Source organism: Acartia tonsa, chromosome 3 (genome assembly GCF_053477335.1).
Source record: "Acartia tonsa isolate MP-2025a chromosome 3, ASM5347733v1, whole genome shotgun sequence".
Lineage (NCBI taxonomy): Eukaryota > Metazoa > Arthropoda > Copepoda > Calanoida > Acartiidae > Acartia > Acartia tonsa.
The window spans coordinates 21,800,993-21,816,141 of NC_137262.1; the positions used below are offsets into that span (position 1 = coordinate 21,800,993).

At 30.1% G+C, this 15,149-nt stretch overlaps 1 protein-coding gene across 2 annotated transcripts in view; it reads right to left on the minus strand.

The window, feature by feature from the left end:
- The window catches only part of LOC145313639 (uncharacterized), a 39,037-nt gene extending 25,150 nt beyond the window's left edge, over positions 1 to 13,887 (minus strand). The window contains exons 1-4 of one of the 2 annotated variants that reach the window (XM_080153137.1): positions 13,160 to 13,887; positions 12,235 to 12,562; positions 11,543 to 11,788; positions 348 to 461 (exon numbers count right to left, since the gene is read on the minus strand). In XM_080153137.1, the coding sequence (XP_080009263.1) occupies positions 348 to 461; positions 11,543 to 11,788; positions 12,235 to 12,557 (683 nt within the window). In that variant the 5' untranslated portion in view covers positions 12,558 to 12,562; positions 13,160 to 13,887. The remainder of the gene's footprint in view (positions 1 to 347; positions 462 to 11,542; positions 11,789 to 12,234; positions 12,563 to 13,159) is intronic. The other variant, XM_080153139.1, reaches the window with a different exon arrangement.
- Between the last annotated feature and the right edge of the window lie 1,262 nt (positions 13,888 to 15,149).

The following is a 15,149-nucleotide window of genomic DNA, read 5'->3' on the forward strand; positions in this document are numbered from 1 at the left end:
TTATATTTTATAGAATAGAAATGATATCATCAATTATTATTGTTTTTATCAAATTTCAATTAACAAGAAATTAAAGAATTATTTCAAATGAAAATATATTTGACACTTTATTGACAAAAAAAATTTATTCGAGTTATTTTTAGTAGTGCGAAATGTTTGTTTAAATCGACTATATTTCAAATAATACTTAACAGGTTGCTTTTTTTGGTCTACAGTGTATAGTATGTTTCATGTAGTGTTCTATGATTCTATCTTTAAAATATTAACTACTTATTTATGTATCAATATTTTAGATAATTATTATGTGCAGAGAAATGGTGATAAATGTAAAAAGTTTAATTACTTGCCTTAAGTTGGTTGGTGGGTTATTATGAAAGTGGGAGGAGCTGCGCGCAATAATTGAGCCAGGGGCACTCGGCGCGCTACTAGACAGGTCATATGAACAATAATCGGGGCTAAACCTAGATACACAGATACATAAATTTAAGAAAAATGATATTAGAGAGAGAGATTACAGAAGATCACATATTTTAATCTAATAAATAAAGACAGATAAAAAAATTGTTACTTTTGTAAAGACAGAACAAAAAATATCAAAATATAATTAATATATCAAGAATTTTTGTATTAGGAGAATGTTTTCTTATCATATGATAGCCTGCTTTAGATTATTTAGGAAGAGTATAATTTATCTTCCACTGTCCCTTCCCTTTCTGGACAGACAAGCTAAAAATATAAGCAAAGCATAAATTATTTGGGAAATACAATTTTATGTTATTCCTATTTTGGTTTTACTTAACCGTATAATCTTCATAGGTTTCGTTTTCATAAAAATATGAATCACTACAGATTTATGAAAACAAGGATGACAACTTTTGTAGAGTGTCAGAACTGAATTAGCAAAATATAAAAAAAATGTTGTAAGTGAATTTGTCGAAAACTGCTTAAATACAGGATAGCGTTTAAGGACATTTTGCATATTTAGTAATTGATTAGAGAGATGCTTCGCTTATAATTTTCAACTATGTTGTCCTAGAAATCAGTATTTAAAAAAATTAGAAAATAGGATAATAATATCACACAAAACTCTTAATCTATCGGTTAAGGACTTAATGATCGACCCAAATTAAAGAAAAGCTTAGCATTTAAAAGAAGAGTAGAAAAATCGCTTTAGTTTACAACAATTAACCTATATCACAAATAGATTAAAGGTTAACATTTTAATATATATTTTTGTCTATAATTAATTCATTGTCAATAATATTTCATACATAAAGCAACTTATTACAAAAATTAGATATCTCTTTAGTTTGCATCTTTTTACCCCCATCACATGAAAATATGACACAAAATATATAAAACAACATGCTATCTACCACATAGTAATAACTATTCATTATATTAGGTAGGTACACCTATTTTTAACTAATATTAAATAAACTGTTATTAACCTGACAATGCTAAATTGTGTGTGTAACTGAACTACTCTATGAATGAGGAATAAATTTGTTGAAACAACAATGATACAATATTGATACACATACAAAATATATATTAACAGGTAGTTAGGTGCATAATTGAGATATTTTAGAGTTATTATTAAAGATCTTGGTTTTAATGTCGATGTAATAAATAGGTCAGAATTTGGCGTTTTTTTTAATGACGTATACTATAGACAGCAAGAATATCATTAATTTGACGACATTTCAATAATATGTCGTCATATTTACTTATATTTTTTATTACCAAATGGTTGACATAAGGTGCTTTAATATTTTTTTCGTTATTCAATTTTGTTTTAGGGTATGAAATAAAAAAATAGTTGATTTAATTACCTATTGTTTCCTCTAAGACTAATTGTTACAAAAATTTAAAATATTAGTAATCATGAATGTAGTTTTTTTATACAGTATTAATTCATGACTTTTATGTTATCTTTTATGTTATGATATCATTTACCTTAAAGGATCACTTATTATACCATTGTTTATCATTTATTTCAAAATAATAATAATAGAACTAAACATATCAAAAAGCAGGCATCTTTGTTTTTAAAAGTTAGTAAAACTTTATTATGGCATTTAAACTATATTCATTTTCAATAGACGTCTAAGGGGGTGTTAACCCCCTCTATAATTTAGAACCGCTCATTTACCCCCCCCCCCCCCCCCGAAATTTTAGAAATTACACTAGATCATCACCCCCTTAAACCTTTGAAACTCTTCATTTTATCCCCTCTAACAAAGCTTAGTCGTCCTTGGTTCATCATTTATATTATGTAATTAAATTTATTGTTATCGTTAAAAGGTTTCATTTACGAGGTACTAGAAAATAATTTACTTTTTTATTTGGTAAACAAAAGTTATTCAGTTATTTGTCTTAATACAAAAGATTTAAAGGTTTTTAAAACAAATTGTAAATTTAAATTCAATAAAAAACTATTTATTTTTATAAGGATATTGCATTTTTAAATTAATAATTTTATATGTATCTAAGAACCTTTTGATATGAGTATAGTGCAAAAACTGAAACTTTTTATGCAAAAATTATTTATAATAAAAATTAGAATGACCTCGAACAAAAATTCTCATTATTTTTTTGTACTAATCTAACCAGGAACGTGCAGAAAGGGGATGTATCCACAAAGAAAAATAAGGAGGGTTAACACCCCCCCCCCAATGTCCACCCACCTTCATCATTCTATACCCAACTTCACAAGAGTCCAACCACCATGATACAATAATTTACTAATAAAAAGACGTTTGTCTCACTCTTATTTATGTTGATCATTTTTGGCGTTAAACACCCAGGGAGGCGTATCCACCTCCTGCAATAAACTCACTCCTCTGGTGTCAAAATTTTTCGGGCAGTACCCTGGCAAAACCCTGTGCACGTCACTAAATCTAATACTGTCGAATCTAGAGGCATTGTGTTGATTTAAAAATGGTTAAATTAAGTTGACTGACTACATGGCTTCAACATTAATTTTTAATTTTAAAAACATCTTAACTTTGTTATAGTGTTATGTTGATATAATAACAACAATGAAGTATGACAGGGAAATATTTGCATAAATACAAATGTTTCAGTTTGTCCACGTGTCGAGTCTCATCATGACTTTATCATTATTCAAATCTTCAAACAAAAAAGCCAGACCAAAATATAAAATAGATAACTTATTTTTATATCTAAGCAATCTATTTTTTGTTTTATCATTGAACTTCCAACTGGTTTTAATAACTCATCTAATGCTAGTAGTATCGAATTTTTAGTTTTTATGTTATTTTTTCTGCTAAAAAGTAGAAACATACAAATTGTATCTTTAGCCTTTATCAATTTTTATTAGCGAAGCTACTCTATAATTTGAAATGTACGGAAGAAACGTTTTGGAAAAACGTGATTTTCTCGGCTCCTATTCAATATAGATAGCTGAAATTTTGAGTGAAGATTCCTATGACATATGCCCAACTAATCTATACATTGTTCTGTCCATCTTTCTGTTTTTCAAGTTTTTGTGATTTTTTAACTCCTATTTAAGATAGAGGGCTGAAATTTTATATTCTACATATTTTTATTAAGTTTCATTAAGATTTGTCTATTAAAGAGGGTGCTAGATCGATTCCTAGATTTTTAGAATTCGTGGTTTTCTCTATTTCTATTCATGATTGACGACTGAAATCATCAGGGATTGAATATGTTCATAATCTACATATTTCCATAAAGTTTCATTAAGATTTGTCTATTAATTGCAGTACTAGATCGATTCCTAGATTTTAATTTTTTTCCCGATATCTATTCATAATTTTTGAGCTTAGCTACGTATGGATGTTGTCATCCTTGATTTCTTCCCATTGATTGACTGATTTATTCCTCGTAACCAAAGTTTATTTAATATCTGAAAATTGACGTGTCTTATTATTATATAATTCTGTTTATAATATTTTGCACCTATTATTAGTTCCCTGATAAAAATCTAGCTTTTTTAATGTATCAAAATAGACAAAAAAAACTATTAAGTGGGAGAAGGTGGGGGGGGGGGGGGGTAATAAGATTACAAATTTCACCTAGAGGTTGACTTTTCAAATAGAGATTTAGGACGAGTATATTAATAATAAGGTGAAGCACCCTTATAGTTAAATCAACCAGATGAACATGGATTCATTATGCAGGCTTCTAGATAAAACTACACATTTTTAAAAATATTAAAGCACAGACACTCTATGATTATTAATGGCTGTATGATTTGTTGAGCTTTTCTTAATTGTAACTAGTGGCTAGTGCTGAAGAGAACAAAACACTGTGCAAGCCACTTATTGTAACCATATTAATAGTTAGAATATTTGATTGAGTCAAATCTGAAATATTTTCATGGAATTGACATGAACACAAGGAAGTTATAGCCTGCAAAACTATACTATCTTTCCTCTTTCTGTCTGTATGTATGTATTAGGCAATTCAACAATTTTATAATAGAGAAACAATGGTCTTGTTTATAAAAAAAAATATTTCAATTTAAAAATCTAACAAAGCAATAGATAAATTACTTTTAATATAAACGTTCAGAACTTTTCCTTGTTTTATAATAAATTTAAACAAGGGGGGGGGGGGGGGAAGTTCTGACACTTTTGCGTAAACAGTGATTATAGGCTTTGTCTTTGGAGATAATGGTTAGGTTATTTGGCAAAAAAGTTTCCTTTTGGGATGTAGTTTTCCTATTTTTAAACAAATTTTGGATTCGGCCTCCAGGTTCCGGTACTCCAGGCCTCCAGGTGGATTCTGGACAGGTAAAAATTGAAAATTCAAGATAGAACAAAACTTATTTAACAAAAGTTTGTACTTTATGGATGGTATGAACTAATTTGAAGAAATTTTTGAAATCGGGCTCCAGGTTCTGGTACTGCAGGCCTCCAGGTGGATCCTGGACAGGTAAAAATTGAAAATTTTTAATTTTAAAGTTAGAACAAAACTTATTTAACAAAAGTGGCTTCTTTATAGATGGTATTAACTAATCTGTAGAAAATTTTGAAATCGGGCTCCAGGTTCAGATGCTGCAGGCCTCCAGGTGGATCCTGGACATGTAAAAATTGAAAATTTTTACTTTAAAAGTTAGAACAAAACTTATTTAACAAAAGTGGCTTCTTTATGGATGGTATGAACTAATTTGAAGAAAATTTTGAAATCGGGCTCCTGGTTCAGGTGCTGCAGGCCTCCAAGTGGATCCTGGACAGGTAAAAATTGAAAATTTTTAATTTAAAAGTTAGAACAAAACTTTTTTAACAAAAGTGGCTTCTTTATGGATGGTATGAACTAATTTGAAGAAAATTTTGAAATCAGGCTCCAGGTTCAGGTACTGCAGGTCTCCAGGTGGATCCTGGACGGGTAAAAATTGATAATTTTTACTTTAAAAGTTAGAACAAAACTTATTTTTACAAAAGTGGCTTCTTTATAGATGGTATTAACTAATCTGAAGAAAATTTTGATATCGGGCTCCAGGTTCAGGTGCTGCAGGCCTCCAGGTGGATCCTAGACAGGTAAAAGTAAAAAAATTTTACTTTAAAAATTAAAACAAAACTTATTTTTACAAAAGTGGCTTCTTTATAGATGGTTTTAACTAATCTGAAGAAAATTTTGAAATTGAGCTCCAGGTTCAGGTACTGCAGGCCTCCAGGTGGATCCTGGACAGATAAACAGTAATTTTTTACTTTAAGTGTTTGAAAAAAACTTATTTAAAAAAAGTGGCTTCTTTAAAGATGGTATGAACTATTTTGAAGAAAATTTTGAAATCGGGCTTCAGGTTCAGGTACTGCAGGCCTCCTGGTAGATCCTGGACAGGTAAAAATTGAAATTCTATACTTTAAAAGTTAGAACAAAACTTATTTAACAAAAGTGGCTTCTTTATGGATGGTAGGAAGTTATTTGAAGAAAATTTTGAAATCTGGCTCCAGGTTCAGGTACTGCAGGCCTCCAGGTGGATCCTGGACAGGTAAAAACTAAAATTTTTTTCTATTAAAGTTGGAACAAAACTTATTGAACAAAAGTTGATACTTTATGGATGATATTAAATACTTTAAAGAAAAATTTGAAATTGGGCTCCAGTTTCAGGTACTGCAGGCCTCCAGGTAGATCCTGGACATGTAAAAATTGAATTTTTTCACTTTAAAAGTTAGATCAAAACTTATTTTACAAAAGTTGATAATTTATGGATGGTATAAACTAATTTGAAGAAAATTTTGAAATTTCAAAATTTACTTCAAATTACTTCCTACCATCTTTAAAGAAGCCACTTTTGTCAAATAAGTTTTGTTTTAACTTTTAAAGTAAAAATTTTTAATTTTTACCTGTCCAGGATCCACCTGGAGGCCTGCAGTACCTGAACCTGGCGCCCGATTTCAAAATTTTCTTCAAATTACTTCCTACCATCTATAAAGAAGCCAATTTTGTTAAATAAGTTTTGTTCTAACTTTTAAAGTAAAAATTGAAATTTTTACCTGAACCTGGAGCCTGATTTTAATTTTTTTTTCAGATTAGTTAATACCATCTATAAAGAAGCCACTTTTGTTAAATAAGTTTTGTTTTAACTTTTAAAGTAAAAATTTCAGTTTTTACCTGTCCAGGATCCACCTGAAGGCCTGCAGTACCTAAACCTGGAGCCCGATTTCAAAATTTTTCTTCAAATTAGTTAATACTATCTATAAAGAAGCCACTTTTGTCAAATAAGTTTTGTTCTAACTTTTAAAGTAAAAAAATTCAGTTTTTACCTGTCCAGGATCCACCTGGAGGCCTGCAGTACCTGAACCTGGAGCCCGATATCAAAATTTTCTTCAAATTAGTTCAAACCATCTATAAAGAAGCCACTTTTGTTAAATAAGTTTTGTTCTAACTTTTAAATTAAAAATTTTCAATTTTTACCTGTCCAGGATCCACCTGGAGGCCTGCAGTACCAGAACCTGGAGCCCAATTTCAAAATTTCTTCAAATTAGATCATACCATCCATAAAGTAGCAACTTTTGTTAAATAAGTTTTGTTCTAACTTTTAAAGTAAAAATTTTCAATTTTTACCTGTCCAGGATCCACCTGGAGGCCTGCATCACCTGAACCTGGAGCCCGATTTCAAAAATTTCTTCAAATTAGTTCATACCATCCATAAAGTACAAACTTTTGCTAAATAAGTTTTGTTCTATCTTGAATTTTCAATTTTTACCTGTCCAGAATCCACCTGGAGGCCTGGAGTACCGGAACCTGGAGGCCGAATCCAAAAATTTCTTCAAATTAGTTCATACCATCCATAAAGTACCAACTTTTGTTAAATAAGTTTTGTTCTAACTTTAAAATTAAAAATTTTCAATTTTACCTGTCCAGGATCCACCTGGAGGCCTGCAGTACCAGAACCTGGAGCCCGATTTCAAAAATTTCTTCAAATTAGTTCATACCATCCATAAAGTACAAACTTTTGTTAAATAAGTTTTGTTCTATCTTGAATTTTTTTTTTTACCTGTCCAGAATCCACCTGGAGGCCTGGAGTACCGGAACCTGGAGGCCGAATCCAAAATTTTTTTGAAAATAGGAAAACTACATCCCAAAAGGAAACTTTTTTGCCAAATAACCTATCCATTATCTCCAAAGACAAAGCCTATAATCACTGTTTACGCAAAAGTGTCAGAACTTCCCCCCCCCCCTTACTTATTCAGACCTTAATTTGTGTTTTCTATTTTATAACAACGTATCGTTGGTAAATTTCTTTTAAGTAAATGTTATGATTTAAAATAGTAAGAAAATTTTTATTAAGAAAAAAATTACTATTGATTCTTTCTTAGATCTTTTGGCATTTCAAAGTTTAACTTTTATGCCATTTCCAAGCGATTATATTTTACAGATAATGAATTGCTTATCATTGTCATTTAAAACTAAAATATGCTGTTAAATAAGCTGTAAACAAGGATGACAACATCCATAAGTAGCGAAGCTCAAAAATTATGAATAGACATCTGGGGAAAATGATCTATAGAGTATGTTATAAAAAACTTCAATAATAAAAATCACGAAACCTTTTGAAATTCCACCCGTTTATCTTGAAGAGGAGTTAAGAAAATCACAAAAACTTTAAAAACTAGAAATCGATCTAGCACCCCAAATAATAAGGGTACCGTAATAAAACTTGATGGAAATATGTAGAGTTTGAACTTTTCCAATCCCTGAAATTTTCAGCTGTCTATCTTGTATAGGGATCGAAAAAATCAAGAAAACCTAAAAATCTAGGAATCGATCTAGCACCCCAACCAATAAAGGCATTTTAATAAAATTTGATGGAAATATGTAGAATAGATGGACAAAACAATGTATAGATTAGATGCGCACATGTCATAGTCATCTTCACTAAAAATTTCAGCTGTCTATCTCTTATAGGAGCCGAGAAAATCACGTTTCCCCCATAGCGTTACTGACTGACTGACTGACGGACAGACAAAGTGAATTATAGAGTAGCTTCGCTACTAAAAAAGAAAAGTACACAGTTGCATTTTCTATTGTGGGGTCAGCTTATAGAAAAGATATGTTTCAAAACAAGGAAAATTGGGAATTGTCGTCATGTTCCTAATCATCAAAGTACTTAAGTTAAACAGGGATACAGGGACTAATCAATCCTATTATATAAAGTAGTAAGCTTTTTTTTGTATGTAGCGAAGGATCTCGCTTACCGCTAAACTGATAAGGTTCTCCTTAACAATGAAGCTTCTTATAGGTGCAGGAAAGGTTTTTAACAATTTTTGGGGAGGGTATCACCACCCTCCCCCCCAAAAAATTACCCTTCACACACAAAAAATTATTTTTTACTTTTCTTTTTTAAACTCAAATTGAAATATTATCCCCCTACTACATTAGGTGCCCCTAGAGGCTTCTAGGGGGCGTAGCCGCTAGTGGTCATATAAAGTGGCTGCAATTTAAATCAACATATTCTTTCTACAGAAATTAATTAAATTTGACAGTGTTGATTAATAAAGGTAATATCTGTTTTAATGTTTAAAATCTTTATTAATTAATAAATGATCTACATAACTTATGAAAAATATATAAATCTATAATAAAAAGGTTCTGTTGTTAAGAGAAAAAGATAAATTTGATATCTGAATGCTAATTTTTTGCAAACTTTATCTGACTTGTGGTAAAACTATTATGAATTGATACTAATTTTCTTTTAAATTTTTTAATAAGGAATTTTTTTTATAGTAAACATGGGATTATTTCAAAATAGTTTGGAATAGATCACTAAGATGTTCCTAGGGAGCGATAATTATACAACATTTTAGGTTCTCTTCAAATTTCTACTAACTGGTGCGACCTTCAAAAAATCCAAAAATTGGCAGAAAAGTCAAAAATTTTAATCAAAAGTACATATAAATAAACCAGCAAAAAAACTTTTTAAAATTCTCTGTTTTCGAATACACAGTGGGATCCAGTGGGACATCCAAAAAATTTAAAATTGACTTTTATCTATCCTAGGAATTAATAATGGCTGTAAGTAGACAGCTAGAAAAGAAATTTTTAAAAAATATTCATTTTTGGCGGATTTATGCCATTTTTAAAAAAGGTAGTGAAAAATTTCTTTTCAGTTTTGATAATTTTCCAGATTTTTTTACACAATTTTTTCAAAGCAACAAAAAATACATTTATGTTCATCTTATGAAAATAATTTTTGATTGAGGTACTTTTCAGAGACCTGTACCAATATCTAATTAAAGAAAAATTTAAAAAAAATATTTTTTTGGTGGTGTAAATTGACATTTTGTGAGAAAATTTCACCAAAAATATTAAGATTTTTAACCCCAAAAAATCAGTTTTCTCCATTTTACCCAAAAACGGCCAGGATGCCCCGGGTTTTGCAATAATAATATTAATATGCAACATGTATTGTGTTTAAAACAGTTTTCATAACCTGGGGCCTCCCGGCCGTTTTTGAGTAATTGAGCATTTTACATTGCATGGTTTGAACAATTTCGTTCTTGTTAATTTGAAATTTTCCCTCGTTAGAGGGGGAAGGAGTCATTTTAGAGCAATGTTTTCTAACTTTTTGAGGCGGAACTTTCTTTACTTATGCATTATTTGCCTCCGGCCAACCGTTTCGCCGTTATTTGCCGCCGTAGGTGTGATTTTTAACGATTTTTGCCGTTCTCGCGGTTTTAATGGACATTTAAGGGAACAAGGAGTCCTTAAAAAAAAACATGACTTATAAATACTTTTATTTTAGCAATTAAATTTGCTAAATTTCATGTGTTCTGAAAAAAAATTGTATTTTTAACTGGTTTTGGTTCAGCAGAAATTCAAATTCGGGGATTAATTATAATATTGCAAAAACATTATATATGCATCTGAGAGAGAGAGAGAAATATACGTTCGAGAGAGAATATAATATAAGCAATTATGTTTATATTCTTATACAAACTTTAAATAAAGATAGCTAGACTTAGAATAAAGGTATTAACACAAAATCAAAAGTGTTTTTAAAATTATGTTATTGTTGTTTATATCTGTAAAAAAAAAACATTAGAAAACATGCCTTATTAGTGTCCTATTTTACTTATACTGGACCTACCTAAAAATGCCGGGACTCGAACTGGGTGCACCTGACGCTATATTCATGTTTACAAACATTGTTTGCATTGAAGAAATATTTACATAGACGTTTATTTTGTTAAAATATTCCTATCCTAACTAAAGTTATGAAGGTTTATAGATTTTTTTAAAAATATGGTAGCTTCGCTCCTCCAAAACCGCCAGACGTACTTACCAAATGCACATTAGAAGTTAACAGGAGCAAAATTTATGTTATTTTTGAGTTAAAGCAAAAGAAATTACATCATTTCGTCAAATACAAGCTTTTTTATTGATGTTTACTTTTGTCTACCCTTAATGTCCCGTTTTTTGGCAAAAGATCCCACTGTGGAATACTTATAATAATTGCAATCAGCTTATATTATTGAAATAATTTTGCACAAAAATATTTCAAAACTATTTTTTTACCTAAATTTTGAATTTAGAACACAACTGAACTAAAAAGAGTGAAAAGTCATAACTTTAATACGTGTTCTTAGATTTATTAATAGATTTTATATCAGGCACGTGAATTTTTTTGTGCACAGTTTATGTATCAATATTTAGAGAGGATTATGATCTATATTCCAAGCAAAACAAAGCCAGCTACAACAATAAAATCTCCTTAAATCTCACTTGAAATAATCTCCTGTAATTTCACTACATTTATTCCAATTTTTTTGGGATTTTATTAAAATACATAATGTTGATGAAATTAAGATATTAAAGCTAAATAAGTAAAATTATGACCAACTGTAAAAGAAACAAAAGTATTGTACGTGTAAAATAAATTATTGAGAAGTATGATTTTATAATATTGAACAATAGACTTACTACGTTAATTCTAAAATTTCAAAAAGAATGTTTAAAACGTTTCATAATATGAGACAGAAAGACAGAGTAGAAAAGGAGGGAGGTAATTAGAGCAAAAGAAGAAGAATAGAAAGAGCTGTCTTACCTTTTACAACTAATACCGCCAGGTGACAAATACTCCCCGCCATCGCCAATTGACTTGCTCACCGCTGTTGTTCGAACCCGATCTCCAACAGGCGAAACTTTCTCGCGGCGGCGCCGGGTGTATGACTCTGCGGCAGAAATTGTTGTAGCGCGGCGGCGAAAACTAAATCTTGTGTCTGGCCACAGTCGGAAAGAGGATTCTGGTGAGGTTTTGACACAACCGGGTTTTAATTTTGAATCTTCCTCACTAAAAAAATTGTATTAATGACCTCAGCGCATTAATTATTGAATGTAAATAAAAATACACGCATTTATTTTGTAATCTTAATACTAAGTTTAATTGGTAATACAATTAATAGAACGAAGAGTGTAAATCTGTTGTTGTTAAAATGATTTATTCTTGCAGAAAAAAAAAATAAAATTCTAGTTAAGCTTTGATTCTTATCCTCTAATCTTGTCAAGGAAACTATACAAAAGTCATTAATTTTAATATTTTTAATCTTAAAGTGGTAATTGTCTCTAACAAACATTAAATAAAACAGATGTGCATGAACATAATAATGTTAGCATGAGTGTTATTAGAAAAAAATTAAAATAATGTATTTTTTTTTATCTGGTCTTGCTATGTATGTTTGAAAAAAGTATGTTAACGTCTAATAGTTCAAAAAATGATTTATTTGAAAAATAACCGACCTGATGCTGCTGTTGGCCGACCATCTTAAATCCGTATCAGACGGTGTTTTAGAGGATTCCTTCCTGCCTCTCCTGCGACGAGAAGCTGAATCAGTGTCCGGCTCCCAGAGACAATATTCAGACTCAGCCTGAGAAACATTATTATTCAGCCTGTGATCTTCTTTACACTTTAGATTATTATCGGTCGTTTGTCTCTTTGAGGGGTCAGATTTTTTTCTGTGTGTTGGCGGCTGCCAGGGAATGTATTGGTTGGTGTCCTCTTTTGGAGAGTTGTCTTCCTTGTCAGGAGAATCCATGGGAAAGGTTAACTCAACACTTTCCATAGTTTCTAAGAAAAAAAAATTAAAGATAGTTTTAATAAATAACGTCCCTAGCCTCTTTAAATAAATCTCAACAAATTAGCATTCATTTTGTCCTAAATCAATCTAACATATGTTTTTTTTTCAGAATACTTCTTTTTTCGATATTCATTTTTAATTTTTATGATAAATATTAGTGTCTGCTTTGAAATTAGGACGCAATATTCAACTATTTATTGACAATTTTAAAGCTGTAACAAGAATGAAAAAATCTACAAAGGCCAGCCTCATAAATTAAAACTTTATTAAAAAGGACCTAACGACTAATACAAATTATTGAAAATGTCCTTAATTTATTTATTTAGATAGGAAGGCGATGATGCTAGTATTTGAAGTAAAAACCCTAAAATAATAAAAATAATTGATAGGTACTAAAATCTTTCTCCTTTAAATCTATTATTATCAAAAGCAAGAGAAAATATTTTTATAATATCTGGAATTTTTCAGATTTTTATTAACAAAAATAAAAAGCCTGTTTTAATTATTAAAAATTATTTGAAAATTTTCTCTAAATTTGTCTCGCTCTTGTTGTACATAGTTAAAATCAATTCTCTAAGAACCTTTACCTGCTTAAATTTACAATTCACTGTAAAGTATAAATATCTGAGTGAAGTAAAATTTTGTATTTATCTCATATAAAAACATATGTATTAGACAGCTTTTTATTGGGCCTAAATTAGAGTATTAGGCCTGGGATAATATTTAATTTTCACTCAGTCTTTATGTATAAAATATATTATAACATATGTATTAATTTATAAACTAAACATCAATATATTTATTTGATATACAAAGTCACTTCTTTTTATCTCACATGAGCTTACACACACATATGTCTAAAACTGCGTATTTTCTGTAAGTTCAATGTAAAGATTGTCTCTTTTTTAGAAAGCTTTTTACATTTTTTCCTTTTTTGCTTGTTCGGTCACTTTATGCCCTTCTCACAATTTTGTGCTGCAATGGGTTTCAACTCGAGTCGATTATAAAATGCGTCACAAAATTGTTGTGTGTCTATTTCAGTGACATTTTTAGCAAATGTTTGTGCTTTCACAAATTAATTTAAACTAATCAATGTAAATACGTGTATCTATCAACTAAACAATACACATTATTTTTGCTTATGATAGCACTGATAAAAATGTTATAAGAAACAAATAAATTATTAGGAAATATGGTGTGTGTGTGTGTGTGTGTGTTGTGCGGCTGTTTGACATAAACTGGGAAGGGAACTTGTCTATGATTATCTGAAGGAGGAGTTAGTTTTGTTGTGTTTTACTTTAGAGTTTTACGCGTAGTTTCATCACTCATTCTCTCTCCGTTCTCTGTCTCTCTCTATTTTACATCTTTTCTTTCCTTTTTCTTGCTTTTTAGGCGCCCCCAAAAATACTAAGACGCAGAAGTTGTAACAAATATTCTAAAGATAAAAAATAAGATATTGACAGAGTATCAAATCAAAGGAAGAAAAAGGTCGTCATTACTACTCAAACAACCCCCCCGGCTTCCCATTAAAAACAGACGAATTCACGAATTCACGACCAATTTCTTAATACATTTCAATTATAATTAATTCAATTGTTGGTTTTGACACATTAATTCTGTTTTAAACCTAAGAATATGTTACTCCAAGAATTTATTATTTTACATAAAATTCATAGGTTTTTAGCAGTAAAAATAAATGATCTGAATACAGGTCTCTATCCCTTACTAGCCTACAGCTCACGTTGTTCGCTGGTCTGTAATGCTCTTAAGAATATTAAATATCCTTACTGGAAAGGTAGAAGTCTGATGCAATTATTAAGGTATAAAATCCGATCAGTTAAGAATTTGTAGAGGGCCTGATCTTTCAGGGTTAAGACAGAAGACTTATTTTATGTTTACTGACCAATGCACGTCTACTCTAAGAATGATATTGTCTGTCAGTCTATTGGTAATGCTCTTAAATAATTTCCCAGCTTTTATCGAAGATATTTTTTTGTGTACTTACTATGTCTGTCTGTTGTGCACCCTTTTTTTTTCATTTGCTTTGCCTTTTATTTTTTTAAATTCAAGAGCTTCTATAGTTATGGATGTTGTCATCCTTATCTACCTGTTAAATTTTAGTAGCAAAGTCAATTAATATTAAGTTAAATAATTTTATTCCTCACTTAGTCTGTTAATCTGTCTATAGTGCTTCGAAATAAATAAAATTACTGTAAGGGAAATGTTTATTTTCCCTTCTGCTATTTAATATAGAAGGTTGAATTTTTTTTAGACCAATGTACTTCTGTCCGCCTATCCTTCGATCAATCAGTACTGCACATAAACATAATTTTATTTTCTGATATCAAAGACTAATTTGTGTGAAGATTTGTATGACCACTGCACTGATCATCGTTCGTCTGTCTGTCGCTTATACCGCGTTTTCTTCTTTTAACTTTTAACTTTTGTGTTTTTACTTTTATTATTAGGAACTTTGCTACTTATGGATATTATCATCATTGTTGATGATTTTTAAACTTAGGGATCTTAGTAGATAATGTTCTATATTTATTTTACATCCCAAATGATGATAAACAA